The sequence below is a fragment of the Penicillium samsonianum genome, assembly GCF_028829775.1.
Source record: "Penicillium samsonianum strain IBT 33392 chromosome Unknown utg000007l_segment0_segment0, whole genome shotgun sequence".
NCBI lineage: Eukaryota > Fungi > Ascomycota > Eurotiomycetes > Eurotiales > Aspergillaceae > Penicillium > Penicillium samsonianum.
The window spans coordinates 5115400-5135795 of NW_026643265.1; the positions used below are offsets into that span (position 1 = coordinate 5115400).

Sequence of the window (20396 nt, forward strand, 5' to 3'; positions counted from 1 at the left end):
TTCATGAATATTTATCTACATCAAAGCTTGGAACTTGACAGTTGAGCAAATGCCAGACCCTTCCAACCAGCCGCCCTAGACTCAGCGCATCTCCGACGATACTCCACCGCACTGCCAGCGTATCTCGCAACACTTCTAACAGTCTTGCCCTTCACATTTGTATTAACCCCGGTCATCCAGCTATCGATTTCGTTTGACAAAGCACCTTTGCTGCTTTCGACAACGTGTTCCGTCCATGCATCCACAGCTTCTCCGGTCGGCTCCACATAAGAGTAGTTGTTATCTTTGCAGTGTTGCAGAAGATCCGAAATAACCTCTACAGCGTGCTCGATGGTCCTGGGAGCATTACCAAATGGTTGGTGGGGACCCAGGACCATGAACATGTTCGGCATAGAGCAAGCTGTCATACCCAAGTATGTACGGGGCCGGTGATCAACCCAAATTGCTTGCTCGCCTTGCTTCGTGTTGCTAGAGCCAAGGAGAGGTCGACCGTCCTTCCCTGTCCAATCAATGGAGTTAAATGCACCGGTGATAGCATCAAAGCCCGTTGCATAGATCAAAACATCCAATTTGTGCTCTTTACCATCAGATGTGATAATGCCACTCTTTGTGACTCGGTCAATCGGCGTTTTCTTGAGGTCAACGAGGTGGACATTGGGCTGGTTAAACGCCTCGAAGTATCCACTCTCAAGAGGGACTCGTCGTGTGCCGAAGCCGTGATTTTTGGGAATCAGGCTGTCAGCAACCTCGGGATCGTGTATTCTGCTTCTAATCTTGCTGGCCATAAAGTCGGAGTAGAGTTTGTTTGCTTCACGGTTGTTGTATGTGTCGCTGAACGTGCCGAGCCATTTGGCAAAACCGGGCTTTGCATAAATATCTTCCCAAAGCGCCAACCGCTCTTCTGCAGACACTTCCAGGGACTTTCGCGGGTCGGCTTGGTGCATGAAGCAGCTGGGTGTCTCGGCGCAGAGTTGGAAAAGGGCAGCGTAGTTCTTGCGGTGCTGTTCCATCTGCTCGGGGCTAATCAGTTCATTGCGTAGGGGAGCGGACCAGTTTGCCGTGCGTTGAAAAACATTCAATGATTTGATGCTCGGTTCTTTTGATATCGCCGTGATTGTTTGAATTCCCGTTGCGCCGGTGCCGATGACCCCTATTCGCTTGTTGGCAAGATCACGACTCGTGTCAAAGTCGTTTGGCCAGCGGGAGGTGTGGAAAGATTTGCCTTGGAACAGTTCAATATCCGGGATCGCAGGAAGAGTTGGCGTCGAGAGGAAACCCATACAGCTGACGAAGAAACGGGTTCGGTGATGGGTGCCGACTTCGTCGCGAAACAGCCAAGTATTGTTCTTATCCTGCCAAATGGCCGTCTTAACTCGAGTGTTGAGTTGTATGTTTTTGTACAAGTTGTGTTTGTCGCAGACATGTTCAATATAACGGAGGACGTCTGACTGGGTGGAGAAGGATTCCTTCCAGGTCCATTCGTTCAAAAGGTCTTTGTCCCACGAGTATGCGTATGAGAGTGATTCAGTATCGACTCGTGCTCCCGGGTAGCGGTTGCAGTACCAAGTTCCTCCAACATTATCCGCTGCCTCGAGAACTCCAACGCGCCACGATGGGAAGCGCTTTCGGAAGTTGTGAAGTGCACAGATACCCGAAAGACCGGCGCCTATGATAAGGACATCGTACTGCTGTTCTTTGATTTCGATTGGTCCCATTGTGTAAAATTGTCAATGTGGGAATTGGGATCAGGAATCTCAATCTTCTCGTTGCTCATCGAGGTCTTCGGCGACTCTCGTAATGATCTTTATAGGATTGACATCGTGAGAGGACAGCTCCCAGTGGAGCTGCCATATGTGGGACAACATTCTGAATGTACAAAGTTCCTCTGGTGGCTTTCGCGGTGACCTTCCTCTTCGAATGTGCCAACGCAATTTCTCGGTGCAGCGGGTGAGGTCTTATCAGGCCGCTAGTCAGGCCCCTGGGCCCCACTATGCCCAAAGGGCCACAACATTATCCTTATCTTCTCCGCATCTCATTTTTCACGTGGCGCGGACGCCTTCCTCTTTCATGTTTGCCATTGCATCTCGGAGTTACCCCCAACAAGTACAATTAAGACACGAGATCAGTTGTTCATAAGTCTAGGCAGGTTGAACAAACGGAATGCTATCAATGCAGAGTGGGGTTCAGGGTTAGCGAGCATCAAATATTTACCCAATACCTTGAATAACTTTAGTTATATGTTCCTGGTTATACATAGAAAACTCCATTTCACAAATTAAGTCTCTTACCCCATTTTTTTGCTCCCTACTTAACAAACTGAGAAGGGAGAAAAAATATCTATGAAAACAGACATCTAAAAAGGCTAATCGAGAAGACCAATTGAGAAGACTAATTGAGAAGAATCTGACAAGACCACCAAAAAAGACATATAAAAAGACAATATGAGAAGACTACTAAAAAAGACTCGACATGGCCGCATAAGCGGCCGACTATTCTTGTAGAAGTGAATTCACTTCCTCGCGTTTCCTGTTAGGTTACATAGTCCGGTATATCGTCACCTTCAGTGCTTATACTCCTAGCTAACTTATGAGGAAAGCACAGAACACCGTTTATGATGACTTGTGTCGAACTAGAATATAGCCCCCTTAGGGCCTGAACCAGAACCGAGGTTTTTGTTATGGTCTAGTGGTAAAATGCCCTACCTTTTTTCCCACACATTTTCTGCTTGACAACTCGCATAATGATGGACTGTCGATAACACTGCATACTAAGGCAACGTGGGAGTGCTAGAGGAGAAACAATTTGGCTAAAATCCTAACCTAGGATTTTGATCTGTGGTGCTGTTGGCCTTGTACGAGATAACGAAAAGAAACAAAAGGCCTGTGTTTGTCACTTCGTAGGCATTGTACTTGGGCACAAGAAGAAGGGCGCGGGATTGACTTTGTATGCATTCAAATATCAAGACTCCCACACCCGTCATATTGACAAGGAATTCAATTGTGCGCAGGTATCTCCGTCAGAGTATGCTCTTCCGTATCTGTACGGCCCGCCCCTTCCGTAGCCTTATCTCCCCGGGAGGCTTTTCGCTGTCTGAATGCCTTAAAGGCTATGAGCCCAAAGTAAGAGGTGTAGACAAGGCCAGCCACCACTCCGTAGCCGATAAGAGCACCAGAGCCGCCAGACCCGCTAAGGTTGTATCCTATACCACCATTGACAACCCCCAGACCAAGCATAATGCGACCCTGCCAGCGGTGTGCATAGGCCCACCAAGTCTTCCGTTGTGTTCGGCGGAATAACATGTGTTGACGGATTCCGAGGATGGGCTGAACGACCACAAGAAGGACAATGACAATGGCACCGATGACCTGATGATGTTTTCCCTGTATGGTGATTTGTTGGTTGAGGTATATACCAAGCCCAAAGCCAACTACCGCGAGAGTTGCTGTCATGGCTTGCAGGGCAGCGTGGATTTTCACGACTGGCTTGGACGATGGGAGTAAATGAATGAGACTCGCAAATGTTGGAAACAGCAAAACAAAAATAATCGACATAATCGATCCGTGGGCAGTTCTGATTTTCATCAATCTGTCGTACTTTGCCATCAACGCAGCCATGTCAGCAGCTGAAGATGGGGATTGAGAAGGCACAGTGGATGTTTCTGCCGACTGAGAGGCGGTTGATCGCATCACCAGCCGCAGACCGTCACGTCCAGTCGTGGCACCATTTTCCGGATCGTGGCCTTCAATCACTGGCATCGGGCCAGAATATACGGTACCATCCCCTTCGTAGGCCCAGATGAAAGTGTCCAGTCTATCCAGGATAGGGTAGTCATCGCAACGGATTGCCGCCTGCACTGCTCCACCATCGACAGAAGGGTGCCCCGGAATGGGTTGACAATTAGGGAGGTCAGAGCCAGCCTTCGTAGGATATTGTTCTTTCAACGATACAAATATTGTGTTTGGGGCGATCAAGCTGCTGGAATTCCAGCTGTTTTGTTCCTGGGCAAGTGAAACCCATCCAACGTCGTTTGATGCAGTGATCTGGATGTAAGTCGCATCGGTTTCCAAGATCTGGTAGGCAATATCATAATGTCCAGGGACAACGAAGGTGACGGGTTCACTCAGGACCGATCTCGTCACTAATACTAGTTAGCCTTCTGTGTTTTAGGTGGATTATATAGGTGCATCTGTGTTGCAGATAACGAATTGGGGATTGAGATGAAACCCACCAAGTCCAAGTAGAAGGATGAATGAAACATGTAAGTCCATCTTGTAAGTTGAAGAATATGCTGCCAGGCCAAGGTTGGAATTGGGATTTCTGTGCCAAAGAAATGAGAAGGGGATGGACACTGATCTTATTTATCTCTCGGAATGCACCCGTTGAATTTTCCGATCGCCAGGGCTTTTGTGATAGAGGCAGCAGAACGCGAGAGACAGAAACGTAGCGTTTTCCTAATTGGGCTCATATTTTGACGGAGACTTCCAATCGGCGGAGATGTTATGGGGTCTCTAGACTCTGAATACATGTGGTAGAAGTTGACAAGGCTCGGGTCTTACTCTATCCGTCTTGCAGGCCGTTTTGTATACATCTTCAACTAGGCTATGCATGCTGTGAACGGCGAAAGCGAAAGCGAATCCTAGTGCGAAAGCGAAGGTTAATGCGAATCCGAATCCGAGAGCTTGAAGACCTTGGCAAGCTTGATCGGGTGTTAGTATAGTAGTCTCACTATCTGCGCTGATCTTGCTTATATTCCCAATTAGTTTATTGGGGCACTTGGCGGTTTTGGCTGTACTATCCAAGATCCAGGTTGCCAAATTTTGGTGGGTGCTGCGCCTCGTCCCAGCTGTTAAATCGCCGAACAAACTCCGCTCAAGATTGACATGTGCTTCGAAGCTTATGTACAAAGCTTTAATTTGAATCAATTTCGTCTACAAAGAAATATTATCTTTTCCGCATTATATCTTAGGCGTAGAACATGTCTGTGCTGCTGTCTGGAAGCGGAAAGGTACTCGGTGGACTTTCGGGTGACTACTGGGGATTTTCCCACAACTGTTCATACTCCATATGCTAGCCTGCATTAGCTGACATGGGATGGCTTACCCACTGGTGGCTAGTCGCAGGCAGTCCTGACTTCTTTCGCACGCCGACCATGAGAGAGGTTGAAATATTTGGAGCTTTCTGGAGTGCCGGCAGGCAGATGTTCATACTGGGAGAAATTATAAAATTATGGGTATTTCTACTCTTTAAGCGGACAGTTAGAACAGTTCTTTCGTATGTTGTAAAGACTACTGTCTGACATGGAATGCAACGGTGGGCATTGCTCCAAATATAGTCAATTTATGACCGGGCAGTAGTTTATTTAGGTTTCTTTTCTCATGGGACAAGTTGATACTTTTCTTGAACTACGTTAAGGCAAACATTATTTTGTATGTGGTGTTTAGCTGCTAAAATCTAGCGGGAATTCAGTGCGATGCCACACTCCATCTGGTTGGTCCACCAGCTCCAAATTGAAGAATTTGAAGACAAGGAGTGGCGACCTGGTGCCGGCACTATCCCCAGATAACACTTAGTTTGGAAACTGTCTAATTAACCGTTGGCGTATTGGTCACTCGTGAGACACTTTTGAAACTAGTTCCCCATGTCTGAGCCATTGTGGGGATTCCTTAGCTCTATTAGACCAATATTGTTCACTACATACATTGAATGCCCCTTTAATATCAATTATCCCAGCTTGTCAACGTACTTGGTATCGAGCAAGCTCAATGTGCCGTGGGTACAGCATAGCCCGTGTTTCCCGGACTCCTCATACAACGATCCTGACCCATCGCCATCGTCTTGAGTGATAAGCCAGGTGGACGAAAAGCGAGCTGTGATGATGTGCCCAACAGCCCTATGTTTTCTTCTACCCAAGCATTGGTATTTCATCTTCACTGCGGACTGTGAACTAAATGGCGGCCAACTCCTCGAAGAGTTTCTCCACGTCGGCCCTCCAGTTTATTTTGGATGTTGGAAGCCTCGTGGTTACAACGGCACAGACATAAAATCTGAATACGCGTATAGCTCGTCTCCACTTCGCCGCTAACAGACCAACAGCGGCTGGCTCCACAGTGCCCTATTTTGCACACTACCGGTATAGTTATCTTCGAGAATTAAATTAGCTATAATAGTAATTTGACGACGATTTATCGATACTCCCACGGCGTTAAAGTAATCGATATATTTATATAGTGCCTTCTATCTAGGACTTAGTTTCCGACCGTTAGGTTAACGTTAAAAAAGCGATTTTCTACCTAACCACCGGCGTTATAGCCGTCTAATTATAACCGCGATTTCTCGTATAGTTTTCGAGATATTAAGTTTAGATTGCTTAAAGAGAGAGTCGATGGCATTGAGAATCAGATCCTCTATATCTCTATTGTTTTTAGCTATAGTGGGTGGGGTGGTTAGAAATGTAAGAGAAGCTAGTAGGATTTACAAAATTGTTCATTTACGTGGGATTGTTTACATGGGTGACAGACCCTCGCTTGCGAGGGGTCCGTATTTTTGGTAAAAAAAAGAGGGGCCGGTTACTACTACTGCTACTCCGTAAGGAAGTTGAGCGTCAATTGTGCCTTGGGGATGGACGCTCAGGGTATTAGCTCTTTCGTTTGCGTCCTATAGCCTATTGATAACTTCTAATTCATTTTCCGAAGAAACCCGTACGGGTATTGAAAGCCCCTCGGGAAGAAAAATCAGGTAATGAAAGAAATTGCGCCAAAATCACACGTTTTTGAGGCCAAATAGGCTCTGGGCCGGCCTGGCCCCATGGGCGCTCCCCATAGATCTAAATCCGCATAGAAAGCCTGGCTCCTAGTTCCCAATGGCCCCGGTGGCTAGATCCTGGATCATACCGCACAAAGTCTCCACGGCAGAGTTCGCCTCTTCCTGATCCATGACGCGACTCGATATGGCTATCGAAACATCTAATGCAGCGGAGGAGGGAACCACACAGACATTTGCCGTTTCTGATGGTTGATTCGAATCTTGATCTGATCCATTTGGCAGAACGTTTCTCCCAGTTGACAGAGAGGACGGGTTTCAAAGTTCTGGAACCGGACGAAGCTTCCAAATGGCGTACCCACCGGCCACGAAGTGCAGTTCCGCACGATTTCATCAAGACCAATATTCCAGCACCCCATCGTATCCCGGTGCTGTTGTTGGACTTGGTCCAGGAGGTCCCATTTTGTTTGAGTCCCGGACATGCGGACACGCACTGGAATAATGCTCAAGCATGGTCCGACAATACGATTTTCATGTGGAATGCCTAGAAGACGGCCACTGACCACCTGCCCGAAAACGATATCCTGTGGAGACTCATCTGGAAGAAGGTGTTTCTGGGTCAACGCCCATGCGGCTTTGACAACTGTCGCCAGTGTGACGTTTTGGGGCGGGGAAACAGGTGCCATCTGCTTACTCGCCACGATTAGTCGAGGAGAATCCGATGCGGACTGCTCTTTCGCCGTTGGATGTCGTGCCACGCCAACTTTTTTCAACGACTGACCATTCAGCCTTGTCATTGATGACGATGCTAAGACTTTTCGCCAGACCGCGTAGGTTTCAGGGCCAGTACTTTGCAGTGCTGCACGGGCATGCACGGAGAATGAGGTCGTGGGCGCGAGTGGCCTGCCGTTATATGAAGCCGATAGATCCTTACATATAATGACCCAGGAGATGCCGTCCATCTGAGCATGAACTAGTCGAAGAAGGAGGACTAGTGTAGCATCCGCTAGTGTGACTAACTACGCTTAAAAAGGGGGTTTGCCGTCCGTGGCCGGAGTAGCCAGACCTGCCGAGTCATCGCGGCAGTGCTGGTCTAGCATATTGGCATCCTGGGTGTGGAATTCAACGGTCAGGTGTTTGAGCACAACTTGCACAAAGCCTGGATCGTCCCAACTAGAGTCGAGACACACCACCTGCTCGACCAGTCCCTCAGCGGCGGGCAGACATGGGCGAGAGGAGAGTATCACACGTGCTTCTACTGTGTGGCAGACCTTGCGCAGCAGGTCTATGCGGAAACCAGCATCCATGAGAACAAACGCCGCCCCAGCCTTGATAACACCAACAATCGCCACCACGGCCCATTTGGACTTTTCGAAATAAACCGGAACAATATCTTCTACTCCAACTTCGAGCTCGAGAAGCTGCAAGGCCACTGAAGAGGACCGTCGGTCCAGCTCGCCGAAGGTCATCTCTCCGTCCCATGCGGAGATCGCAGTGGCATCGGGTCTTTCACGACACCGCTGCGCAATGAGGTCGTAAGCGCGCTGTCCCTCCGTCAACTGACAGTCGAATGGAGCATTCCACGTGCATGCGATGGATATCCTCTTTGCTACACACATCCACATCGCCCACGGTATGACCTGGTTTGTCAAGAACTTCGAGGATGGTCTGGTGCAGTGTGTCTGCAACCCCACGGCCTTCCCTATCAGACATAAGGATATGGTTGTACCTGATCGATAGATGGGAAACATCAGTGGCTTCATCCAGACACAGAAAAATCACCATTGGTATCTAGGTAAACAATGTGTCCTGTTAACCATGGCCACAGATCTCATGTTCTTACTTTAAACGGATCACTGACGCTCTCGTTCGAAAGACTGCCATTCGTCTGGTCCGCAGCATGCGTAACGAAGATACAGGTATTGGAAGTCTCTACCCAGTCGCCCCCATTGGTGTTCATTCCTCCACATGTACATCCACTGATAGAGTCTGTCTCATCATGCAGGAGCTGACGGATTACCGTTGAACCAGTGATGTGAGCCTCGTACGGCTTTGTCTCTCGACCCTGAACTCGGAAGCAAACATGATCTCCCGCAGTATATGAGCGTAGGACCACTGCCCAAGCTACCCGCAGCAAGGACAATGCATTCGTACTTTCAGCGTCCAACCACTGTGATACTTCGTGGCGTTTGAGGCTTTCAAGAGGCCGATTCACATGACCATAAGAGTCCGTGCAGGTCTGGACACCGGTCTCAGCCTTACGAAAGGAAGCCAGGGCCGGAAATAAGCACCTTCGTGGGTTTCGAGTTGAGGTCGTCATTTTGGTGATAAATAGCGAAGATAGGGGAGCGATGATGGGATTCTCGGGATCGCAGTTGCACTTCCGGGGGAACGCTTATAATGACGAAGGACTGATTAGTTTCCATCACTTGTCTCTTCCCACCTCAGTTCTTGTGTACACCGCTGAAAGCATTGGTGGCTGAGAAGTGGGTCTTATTATCCTGCAAGGGGGGATCCCACCTTGTATCTCAACAGCAGGAACGGAATGAGAGGATCTCTAAATAGTAGGAATGTAACCGTGGAAGGTGTAACGCTCACGGGTATTGAATCAGAGAGAAGGACCTAGAGAGAAGCTACTGCTATAGGGAAAGTTCATGTCGACAGACAAATGTCCAAACAAACAGCTGAACCCCCCGAGACTAATCACCTTAGCAGTGGGCATGATGCATTTGAGGCTATCATTTTTACAGTGACCATGCAATACATGGATTAGAAACGGATAGATGCATCATAGGTATCCACTACTAGGTTAAATAGTCTCGAAAGGGTATAGTTGTCTGTTTAGACATTTGCCTGTCGATATGAACCTTCCCCTGCTATGTACAGTAAAAGTCGAAAACAGTTTCCCCAGGAAATCAGATGGATATGCGGAAAGCATTATTAGATATTGGATACGCAGGTACCGATTTAGTGTGGAGCACGAAACAACTTTTATCTGAGGCGAATCCTCCGGATTGATGAACCTTCAACTCAATTATTGAAACCCCGTTTTGTCGAGTACCAAGGAGGCTCTTGCAAGTCAACTTCAACGGTTCCATCGGGACCCTGATTACTAAAATCATCGATATATAAACCTCTTCGCCTGCCCTGAGAGATTTTCTATTCAATAAGATCAAGACGGTTCAACTCTCAGCTACATTGTTTGCCCTAGGCGCGGTAGGCACCCACGCCGCAACAACCTCCGAATGCTCGGCGTCCAATCTCCCCAGAACCGACCTAGTTGGAGCTTCTATCCTCGGTATTCAAGCCGAGGAAGTCCACAACTATTCAGCTGTCAGTGCTGGGCCAGAATCCAACGAGGGAAGGAAGTACACCATCAACTTCTGCAACGTCACAGTTACATACACTGATCCCGGTTGGAACGACACAATCAACACCCAGGTCTGGTTACCACTCGACGGTTGGAATGGCAAGTTCGAAGCTTTAGGTGGTGGAGGCTACAGTGCTGGATTTGGCTCTACCTACCTCACCTACGCCATCGCCCAAGGGTTCGCATCTGCCTCCACCGATGGAGGTCATGCTGTGGGAGACGAAGCTATTCCAACTGATCTATCGTGGTCTTTGAAAAGCAAAAACAACGTCGACTGGTTCCTCCTCGAAGACTATGCATCCAAGGCCACAAATGATCTCGGAGTGATCGGAAAGCAGATAACCAAGTCATATTACAACAAAGCTCCCAAATATTCCTATTTCTGGCGGATGCTCTGGCGGTGGAAGGCAAGGTCTCCAAATGGCGCAGGACTATCCGGATCTCTTCGACGGCATTTTGGCTGTCGCTCCCGCCATCAATCTTGAAGCCTTCATTCCTGCCGGCTACTGGGCCGGCATGTGATGAATAAACACAATATCTACCCATCCCCTTGTGAGGTTCAGGGTTTTACTGAAGCAGTAGTCAAAGCGTGCGATCGGTTGGATGGAGTGGAAGATGGCATCATCAGCTTACCAAGTCGTTGCAAAGTCAAGGCCCACGACTTCGTCGGACAGAAATACACATGTAACGGATTATAGCGTACTCTGAGCGCTTCAAGTGCGAAGGTCATCCAAGCCGCCTGGTCTGGCTCTGGAAATGCCGGTTGGTCCAGTGTCAATAAGGACGCAGCAATCGACAGTTACTATATCCCAACCATCTGCACCAGCAATGGTACATGCACCGCCGGCGATAGTGCTTTGTTCGGTAATTGGTTCAAATATGCCAATGCCAAAGATCCTAGCTTCCCACTTCAGAACATGACTGATTCTGTGTTCTTTGGTATGATGCATGCTTCAATGCGCCAGTATGCAGGAATGGTTGGAATCAACAACCCCGATCTGTCCAAGATGATTACGTACATGGATTTGCCGACTAGGTAGGCAATCCCTCCCCTTCTCCCCCCACACTCACCATAAGTCAAATTCCCTGCCCACTTTAGTGTCTACGGCACCTCAAGAATTGGCCGCGTAGATTATATGTAAATAAAAAGCCAAAAAACATTGAACAGTGAGGATTCGCTGGTGGTCACCCACCCAACTACTAAATCACCGTGTGGCTTATGTGCGGTTAATAGTTGGGTGGGTGTCGCCCGGGTGAGAAAATGAGTGAGCGCCGCTTTATGGTCGAGCGACCGGGGGTGGGAAGGGTGAGTGCGCTATAGACAGGGTGAGAATCAAGTCGCGCGACCTCTGCACTGACTGGCGGAATGAGAAACTACATTTAAATGGACCTTTGTACATTACGTCATGAGAACCCTGCTTCACATGGGCATTATCGTGTCAATAGAAATGCGTACAATTCATTGTATGCAGAAAGGTGTCTTTAGGTTTCCGACGGTGGCGGTGGCTTTCATCCCTCCAGGTCTATAGTCTAGAACTGCCGATTGTCTCGACACATGGTATGCACCTTCAATAACCCCCGGGAATCTACCACAATGATCCTCTCTGATTGGTCCCCACAGGCTTTAGGCTTTCCACTCGGCAATGAGGAGATCGATCCGGATGAGACGAATATTCTACTTTCTCTACTTTCTTCGAGGTTAAATTCAGGTTTGTTAGTCGCCACCCATTAAATATAATATGGTAGCGACTCGAGCCATTGCGGTGGACGCGAGAAAGACCACAACCTGCAGGATACTACATATGTAGTTTTCTGATCAGAGTACCTCGGGTTTACTGCCTTCAAGATGGCGGCAACTGCTTCAGCTGTGGATGACCTTTTCTGGGGCGCAGCTGCCAATTTGCGCGCAAATCTGCCACCTTCGGGTGACTCTTTCCTAAACCCCGATGCGCCGGTGGGACATATTAATTTGGGCCTGCTCCAGTTACCGGGAGAGCAGAGCGATGCCAAAGCAGCGTTCGAGAGAGAGCTATTGGCGCTGATCTGCCATGTTAGACTTCTCCAAGACGGCGCAGTCCAGGATCATGCGTCGCCTCCAGTCCCTGGTATTGCAGCTCCCAATCACGGTTTACTCTCCCCCCGACCGTCACGGGAGCTCGAATATCGCCCAGTGTCAAAACGCAAACTAGACTGGTGGGTATATCGAATCCTAGCTACGAGCGGATGGAATGCTAAAATGTTGGATAGTTTACTTAAACATGACGATGAAAAGGACATCGATGGTGATTCAGATGTGGTATTTATGACAGACACCGATACGGTATACCTTGAAAACGCCCTTGAAAACCAGGATGAGGAGATTCGTCTGCCCCGGACCCTTGCTGCGAATATCTTGGCGAAGCTGGTTCACCACCGTTCCACATCTGAGCTGCACTGCATGGAGGAGGAACTGCGTAAGGCACAGGAGATGAACAAAGCATTCCAAAAGGCACTGCAAGAGATAGGAAAGATTATCACTGAGGTGGCGAATGGCAATCTGTCGACCAAGGTTCCCGTGCATCCCCTTGAGATGAACTCCGATATCATCACCTTCAAAATTACGATGAATACAATGCTCGATCAACTGAGAGTGTTTGGAAGCGAGGTGTCACGTGTGGCTTGGGAGGTGGGAACTGAGGGAATCCTTGGAGGCCAAGCTCAGATCGGTGGAATGCATGGCATCTGGAAGGAGCTTACCGACAACGTGAATGTCATGGCATCCAATCTGACTGAGCAAGTCCGTGAAATCGCTGCTGCTACCACGGCGGTGGCACATGGAGATCTCCAGCAGAAGATTGAACGACCTGCAAAAGGAGAGATATTCCAACTCCAACAGACAATAAACACGATGGTAAACCAGCTTCGTACATTTGCCACTGAAGTGAATCGTGTTGCTCGTGATGTCGGAATTAAGGGTGTGCTTGGTGGGCAGGCACAGATCTATGGCACACAGGGGACATGGAACGAGCTAACTGTCAACGTGAATGCAATGGCCAACAACCTGACAACACAGGTACGAGATATCGCCACCGTGACAACAGCAGTGGCCAAAGGAGACTTGACACAGAAGGTCCAAGCAGACTGTCAAGGAGAGATTCTGGTATTAAAGAATATCATCAACTCTATGGTGGATCAACTTCGACAGTTTGCTCAGGAGGTGACAAAGATTGCAAAAGAAGTCGGCACTGATGGAGTTCTGGGAGGGCAAGCGACTGTACATGATGTTGAAGGTGTCTGGAGAGATCTCACAGAAAGCGTGAACGGAATGGCAATGAACCTGACCATTCAAGTACGGGAAATTGCAGATGTGACCACAGCCGTATCAAAAGGCGACCTGACCAAGAAAATCACTGCTGACGTGAACGGCGAAATATCAGATCTGAAGGAAACTATCAACAGCATGGTTTGTCGCTTGAATCAGTTTGCCGTCGAGGTGTGCAAAGTAGCGCGAGAAGTGGGAATTGACGGAAAGCTAGGAGGGCAAGCAGTCGTTGCCAACATCGAAGGAGAGTGGAAGGTCTTGACAGATAATGTTAACATGATGGCCGACAATTTGACCTCCCAAGTCCGAGCCTTTGGCGAGATCACCAACGCAGCGACTGATGGAGACTTTAGCAAACTCATCACTATTAGCGCATCGGGCGAAATGGACGAGTTAAAACAGAAGATCAACAAGATGATATCAAACCTACGAGACAGTATTCAACGGAATACTGCGGCACGAGAAGCTGCTGAACTGGCAAACCAAAGCAAATCGGAGTTCTTGGCTAATATGAGCCATGAGATTCGAACCCCGATGAATGGTATCATTGGCATGACCCAGCTGGCCCTAGATACTGACTTGGAGCCGTATACGCGGGAGATGCTGAATGTGGTGCATAACCTGGGCAACAGTCTGTTGGTGATCATCGATGACATCCTAGACATTTCCAAGATTGAAGCCAACCACATGAACGTCGAGGCAGTCCCATTCAGCTTGGGACAGACTGTTTTCAAGGCGCTCAAAACACTCGCTGTGGAAGCAAACGAAAAAGGCCTCAGCCTGACATATCATATCAACAACTCTGTACCTGACTATGTGGTTGGGGATTCATTTCGTCTGCGTCAAGTCATCATCAACCTGATCGGAAACGCGATAAAATTCACTGAGAGTGGTGGAATTCAGCTGTCTATCACTGTGGCCAAAAGCAAGGTTCAGTCAGTAGAAGATATCATGCTGGAGTTTTCTGTCTCGGATACAGGGATTGGAATTGACAAGAGCAAGCTCAGCTTGATCTTTGACAAGTTCCAGCAGGCCGATGGATCTATGACTCGACGCTTCGGGGGCACGGGCCTCGGGCTGTCAATCTCCAAGCGGCTAGCCAACCTCATGGGGGGCGATATCTGCCTGACATCCGCAACGGGATTAGGGAGCACCTTCCACTTCACTTGCGTTGTAGGATTGACCCATCCGTCATTAAGTGACACCGTCAAACCTCTATCACCATACAAAGGGCGTCGGGTTCTTATCATCGATGATAGGGATGGATATCCCAAAGGCTATCTTGACAACATCCGACAGATGCTGCTGACGGTCAATCTCGAGGCAGATGTTATACATTTGGTCGATAATGTTCTTAAGCCAGCGATTTCAGAACACCTCGAGGATATTATCATCGTGCCAACCGTTGAATGTGCCAACACGCTTAGATCATCTGACAAGTTCAAGGCTGTCCCTGTGGTGCTCCTTTGCGACGAGATATCTGTGAGCATGAAGTCCGCGTTGGATTTGAGCATCACCTCATACGTTACGACTCCCTGCCGCACGATCGACCTGGTGAATGGTATACTTCCTTCACTGGAGAGCCGACCGTCTACCATTGGCTCCAAGCAGTTTCGTCCATTGTTCATTCTTTTGGCCGAGGATAATGAAGTGAATCAGATGGTAGCAATGCGCGTGATAAAAAAGTACCACCACCACATCACTGTGGTTGGGAACGGCCAGGAAGCGCTGGACGAATTCTGTCGTGGCCAGTACGATGTGGTCTTGATGGACGTGCAGATGCCTGTCATGGGTGGATTCGAAGCAACAACCAAGATTCGGCAGTACGAGAAATTCCACCACCTCCCTCGAACGCAGATCATCGCGCTTACAGCACATGCCATGTTTGGGGACCGAGAACGATGCATCGCTGCTGGCATGGATGACTACCTGGCAAAGCCTCTCAATCAGATGCACATGATGGAGATGATTCACAAACGGGCTGCTCTGCGTGATGCAATACTTCCAGCAGACTCACCACCACTCTAAATCTCGCCCTGTCTCTAATTGATTCTTAAGCAGTGTTTGAAAGTGCCTAGTTGGTTAAATTGATGTATATAATCTGCACAAGGTAATTTTCAGGCAAATCGTCTATTAATTGAGGATATGCTAAGCGATGCGGTGGTGCAGGTACTTGGATTTTGAAAAGCATTGAGCAAGCATCTTCAAATCGAGCCACTGTAAATTTTATTAGTTGTGAGAAATTACAACTTATATATTAGATATTCTCTAACAACACGTAACTTTATGTGTAGTATATATATCAGCTATAGCCCTAGCCTAAAAGACCGTTGGACAAAATTACTTTACTTATTAGTATGATCTGCTTGGCTAGGTAGATGGTAAATCTACTCTTATAAGGATCTTTTCATTCGCCTCACCCACAATATAATACTAGTGACCATCATCTCTAAAATTTGGATATTATGTTACTGTCGGTCGAGTAGGACCTTTATTATAGCCTCTCTGTGACACGGCAAGTCTGATCAAAAAAGAGATAGACTCCTAATCAAACGAAATACTGAAGATGAAGAAAGGAAGAGAAAGAAGGGAGCGAGAAGAAGAGATCTCACAGAGTATCTAGTAAGTTAATTAGTTAACGTATTCGGTAAGCTCAATTTAACCGACGGTTTCTTTCCCATCTTGCCCTTTCTATAATGTTTCCCAAAAGTCTGCGAAATAGAGGGAACAGGTTCATTAACACTGAGATCCTACGGATGCATAGTATGAATTGCTTCTTAGGCATAGCCACAAACTACTTTTCCGTAAGTACGCCACAATCTTCGTAACCAAGCGAAAGGATACAGTGGCTGGGGCCCAGATTGATTTAACGGAGCAGGCGGGTGCAGCTTGATGGCTCGAAAGTAATCGAAGTTTTCGTCTAGGCAACCATAATCTCTTCCGAAGATGAACAAATCTTGGCGTTCAACTTGAAAAAAAAACGGCGAGATGGACCCACCGGCGAGCACCACGCGTATTCGTATAGCGGTACTAGGTCCACCAACCGTGCATACGAAAAAAAGAATACGCTCTTCTGATTGGTTCTTAGATTAGGTACGGCAACTCAAATTCACATTCCATGGATACTAGTTCCCCCGACCCAGGGGTTCCATATAGGAAGCAGCCATATATAGTACATAGATCTACAGTATTCAGATGAACGGTATTCTCAATTTTATACAATAATTACGGTATATTTACTTCAAATACCGAATTATTTAGAATACAAGAGTTGGTAGTAATGTCTCATATATTTATATAATATCTCTCTGATCGTCTAGATTTAAAAACTCGTATCGCGTCTGCTATGAATGAGAGGAAGATCCATCACCAGTTTGCATAGTTTTTACCGTAAGTTTACTTTGAATTGCTATCAGACCATTGGGCATTGCGCCTACTGCTTTCCTAACCTTTACCGCAACCTGTCTTCTTGGACAACTTGCTAGACTGCACATACTTTCAACTGAATAAGGTGAGTGAGGTCGCGGTGACTTGTGTTGACATATCTTGGTGATCTTTTTTCACAACCTGAACTTGGAATTTATGGTGGTTTTTAACCTAGTTATATTGTGATGGCCTTAAACGGCAGTTGGTGCCTCACGCATAAAACCCTCTTCATCAAGAACCCGACTCTTGCTAATATGTCGTTTCTCTTTCCAGATCTCTTCCTTAGAAATTTGAAGTCTGCTTCCTCCATACAATTTGTTTTTGGTTCCTCTCCATTCACAAATCAAGGGTTCTACGGGTTGATGAAACACGGTCAACGACATGAACCAACTCCGTCTGCGCGTCGAGGGACAAACATTCCGAGATTCCCTGAATCGACAAATCATCTTGCGGGGAATAAATCTGGCAGGTGACGCTAAATATCCGAAAACCCCCGACCTCAGGTCCCATAACGCTCAGGAGTTCTTTGACGCGGATGTATCGTTTGTGGGAAAGCCGTTCGCCCTAGAAGATGCCGATATACATTTCCAACGTCTCAGGAAATGGGGATACAACGCCATTCGATATATTTTCACTTGGGAGGCAATCGAACATGCTGGTCCTAGGATCTACGATGAGGAATGGATCGATTTCACCATTGAAATTCTTCGCGTCGCCAAGAAATACAAGTTCTACATTTTTATGGATCCACATCAAGATGAGTAAGTTTGATCTTGAGTGAGTCTATCGTCTAGGAGTAACCTTACTTTTTCAAGTGGTCTCGACTATCAGGAGGATCCGGAGCACCTACATGGACGCTCTATGCCGCGGGACTAAACCCCCAGAGTTTCAAAAACACACAGGCTGCCCTCGTCCACAACACATGGGACAATCCCGCCGAGTTCCCTAAGATGCTTTGGTGTACCAACTACACTAGGTTAGCCTGCCAGACGATGTTTACTCTTTTTTGGGCAGGTCGAGATTTCGCACCGAAGGCGATTATTGATGGTGTCAATATTCAGGATTATTTACAAACGCACTTCATTGCGGCATGTGAATACCTTGCACAGAGAATCCAAAACGCCGGCGACCTTGAAGGAGACGTGGTTATTGGGTGGGAAAGTATGAACGAACCGCATAAAGGACTGATCGGCAATCAAGATATTTCCGTAATACCATCAGAGCAGCATCTCCAGCTCGGGACATCTCCAACGGCGTTTCAGGCTATGATGATTGGCTCAGGGCGGTCCTGCGAGGTAAAATCCTGGTCTTTTGGAAAATTTGGCCCATACCAAACCGGCACGGAGGTTATAGACCCAAAGGATGAACAGGCATGGTTGTCCACTGAATACGACGACCGTCAATATGGCTGGCACCGCGATCCGGGCTGGAGGCTTGGTGAATGCATCTGGGCACAACATGGAGTTTGGGATCCTTCTAAACGCAAACCCACCCTACTACAAAAGGACTACTTTTCAACCAACCCATTGACTGGCGAGATCCTTGACTACGAATGCTTTACAAACTCCTACTTTCTGAACCACTACCGAGCGTACAAGGACGCTATTCGCAGCCTGTGTGGGAGTACTATCATGTTTTGCCAGCCACCTGTCATGGAGCTACCACCAAGCCTGAAGGGTACCGCCGATGATGATCCGAACATGGTTCATGCGGCTCACTTTTGTGATGGTCTGACTCTTTTATCGAAGCACTGGTTAGTACTAGAGACTTATCTATTACTTATGATATTGATCTTACTAGGAATCGGCTCTACAACTTGGATATTATCGGGTTGCTTCGGGGCAAGTATCTTGCACCGGCGTTCGCAATCAAAATCGGCGAGAAATCAATTCGAAACAGCCTACGTCACCAACTTAAGTTTCTGCGCGATGAAAGTCTAGAATACATGGGTGATCATCCCCTAATCTTCACTGAGATTGGCATTCCGTATGACATGGATGATAAACATGCATATAAGACTGGTGACTACAGTAGTCAGATAAGAGCAATGGATGCCAACCATTTTGCATTGGAAGGCAGCAATGCCAACGGGTTTGCTTTGTGGGTTTATGTGGCAGAGGTATGTATATGGGTCTACCTCTAACAGGGACAGCCTTAACTAACTCTACCTAGAATAACCATGAATGGGGCGATCAGTGGAATGGGGAGGACCTTTCCATATACGCACAGAATGATTTGGAACTTCCTATCACCTCTTCCGGTTCAACAAGGTCCGATTCCACAGGGTGCTCTAAAGATCATCTTATCAATGCCGAAGAGAATAAAGCTGGCTTGCTCGAGGTTTTGATATCTCTATGCACCTGGCGTGATTCCTCCCAGGCTAAGTTGCAACCGCAACGATACCCCAGGGCATTGGAAGCATGTCTCCGTCCTACTCCAATCTACACGAATGGGCGATTAGAAAGTTATGCTTTCGACTTGAAGGAGTGTACCTTCGCCATGAGATTGGTTGCAAACCAGGCCACGGCTCACACCCCGAGTGAAATATACCTCCCTGAGTTTCACTTCCCCATGGGAGATACCTCGGTTACTGTGAGTGGAGGGGAATGGGAAATCTGCCTTCAGGAATTCCATACGGTCAAGCTTCAATATCTGCGATGGTGGCATGGCGAAGGGACAGTTGAAATCAAGGTCCGGAAAATAAAACCGAAACGCACGCGACAGGAATATGTCGCTCTGCAAAAACTTCATTTGAGTCGATGCATGATGATGTGAGGTCAAGTTCTTCGGCGTGTTGATCTAATTTGTACAGTATTCCAATATACTTTTTTTCTTTCTTCATGTTGAAATAACGTTGTAATTTACCCCCGAGATGTAGAATTCAGGGAGGATCTTCATACATGACTCGCTCAGGCAGTCAAGGATCGACAGCAACGAGAGGCGGCGCCGCGGCCCGCTCAACCAATTATAAGCTATAATTAGATATTTGTTAGCCCTTTCTATCGCTGGTGAACCAGGGGTGATTGAACTGGAGTGACTTCGAGTGTTGAATCGAATCCTTCAAGCGGCGCTGGCTGAATTCGACCTGGCAGACATGACAACAAATTACTAACACCATGGTGAATAGAAGGCCGTACTGTCTTTTGGGGAGTCTGGTTTTGTCCTTGACAGCTTGTTGAGTCGATTTCAGTGGTCGAGTGTATCATTGAATCAATGGCATTTTGGACGGGAGAAGAGACCACCGAGCTCTCGTGAGAAGGTTGCTCCTGCACTTCAAGCTGTACAGAACTTCCAAATTTCCTTGAACTAACGTATTTTTCAGCCCGACAGTGGAGGGAGAGGGAGGACAGGGAACCGAGCGCTCTGGACAGTGATCAAGGACTTCGGCGGCTCCTGAGATCACATGGAGTGATGATAATATCGGTGCTGGCATAGTTGACTTGCGGTTTTAGGGTTTTATTCGAGCTAAAGTGATACGTGTAACAGTATGTAATGGTACATCTTGGTAAGTTACCAAAAAGTCAAAAACCCTTGGCTCCA

At 47.6% G+C, this 20396-nt stretch overlaps 8 protein-coding genes across 8 annotated transcripts; 4 read left to right on the forward strand and 4 right to left on the reverse strand.

The window, feature by feature from the left end:
• Positions 1-20: 20 nt before the first annotated feature.
• On the reverse strand, positions 21-1715 carry N7471_012827 (flavin-containing monooxygenase; the record flags this gene model as incomplete). Its single annotated transcript, XM_057285546.1, has 1 exon — positions 21-1715. The coding sequence occupies one exon, from the start codon at positions 1713-1715 to the stop codon at positions 21-23; it is 1695 nt and encodes a 564-aa protein (XP_057131812.1).
• A 1278-nt stretch (positions 1716-2993) lies between these two features.
• Positions 2994-4268, reverse strand: N7471_012828 (cytochrome b561 domain-containing protein; the record flags this gene model as incomplete). Its single annotated transcript, XM_057285547.1, has 2 exons — positions 2994-4138; positions 4229-4268. The coding sequence occupies 2 exons, from the start codon at positions 4266-4268 to the stop codon at positions 2994-2996; spliced, it is 1185 nt and encodes a 394-aa protein (XP_057131813.1).
• A 2694-nt stretch (positions 4269-6962) lies between these two features.
• Positions 6963-7721, reverse strand: N7471_012829 (uncharacterized protein; the record flags this gene model as incomplete). Its single annotated transcript, XM_057285548.1, has 1 exon — positions 6963-7721. One exon carries the CDS (start codon positions 7719-7721, stop codon positions 6963-6965), a length of 759 nt encoding a protein of 252 aa, XP_057131814.1.
• Positions 7722-7784: 63 nt separating this feature from the next.
• On the reverse strand, positions 7785-9079 carry N7471_012830 (acetyl-CoA synthetase-like protein; the record flags this gene model as incomplete). Its single annotated transcript, XM_057285549.1, has 3 exons — positions 7785-8318; positions 8377-8550; positions 8603-9079. The coding sequence occupies 3 exons, from the start codon at positions 9077-9079 to the stop codon at positions 7785-7787; spliced, it is 1185 nt and encodes a 394-aa protein (XP_057131815.1).
• Positions 9080-9684: 605 nt separating this feature from the next.
• On the forward strand, positions 9685-10614 carry N7471_012831 (uncharacterized protein; the record flags this gene model as incomplete). Its single annotated transcript, XM_057285550.1, has 2 exons — positions 9685-9718; positions 9971-10614. 2 exons carry the CDS (start codon positions 9685-9687, stop codon positions 10612-10614), a joined length of 678 nt encoding a protein of 225 aa, XP_057131816.1.
• A 130-nt stretch (positions 10615-10744) lies between these two features.
• N7471_012832 (uncharacterized protein) lies at positions 10745-11169 on the forward strand (the record flags this gene model as incomplete). The annotated part of the gene is given in 2 exon segments (XM_057285551.1): positions 10745-10813; positions 10828-11169. 2 exon segments carry the CDS (start codon positions 10745-10747, stop codon positions 11167-11169), a joined length of 411 nt encoding a protein of 136 aa, XP_057131817.1.
• Positions 11170-11975: 806 nt separating this feature from the next.
• On the forward strand, positions 11976-15458 carry N7471_012833 (uncharacterized protein; the record flags this gene model as incomplete). The annotated part of the gene is made up of 1 exon (XM_057285552.1): positions 11976-15458. The coding sequence occupies one exon, from the start codon at positions 11976-11978 to the stop codon at positions 15456-15458; it is 3483 nt and encodes a 1160-aa protein (XP_057131818.1).
• A 1779-nt stretch (positions 15459-17237) lies between these two features.
• On the forward strand, positions 17238-19631 carry N7471_012834 (uncharacterized protein; the record flags this gene model as incomplete). The annotated part of the gene is made up of 4 exons (XM_057285553.1): positions 17238-17617; positions 17743-18609; positions 18657-18975; positions 19029-19631. The coding sequence occupies 4 exons, from the start codon at positions 17238-17240 to the stop codon at positions 19629-19631; spliced, it is 2169 nt and encodes a 722-aa protein (XP_057131819.1).
• Positions 19632-20396: the final 765 nt, after the last annotated feature.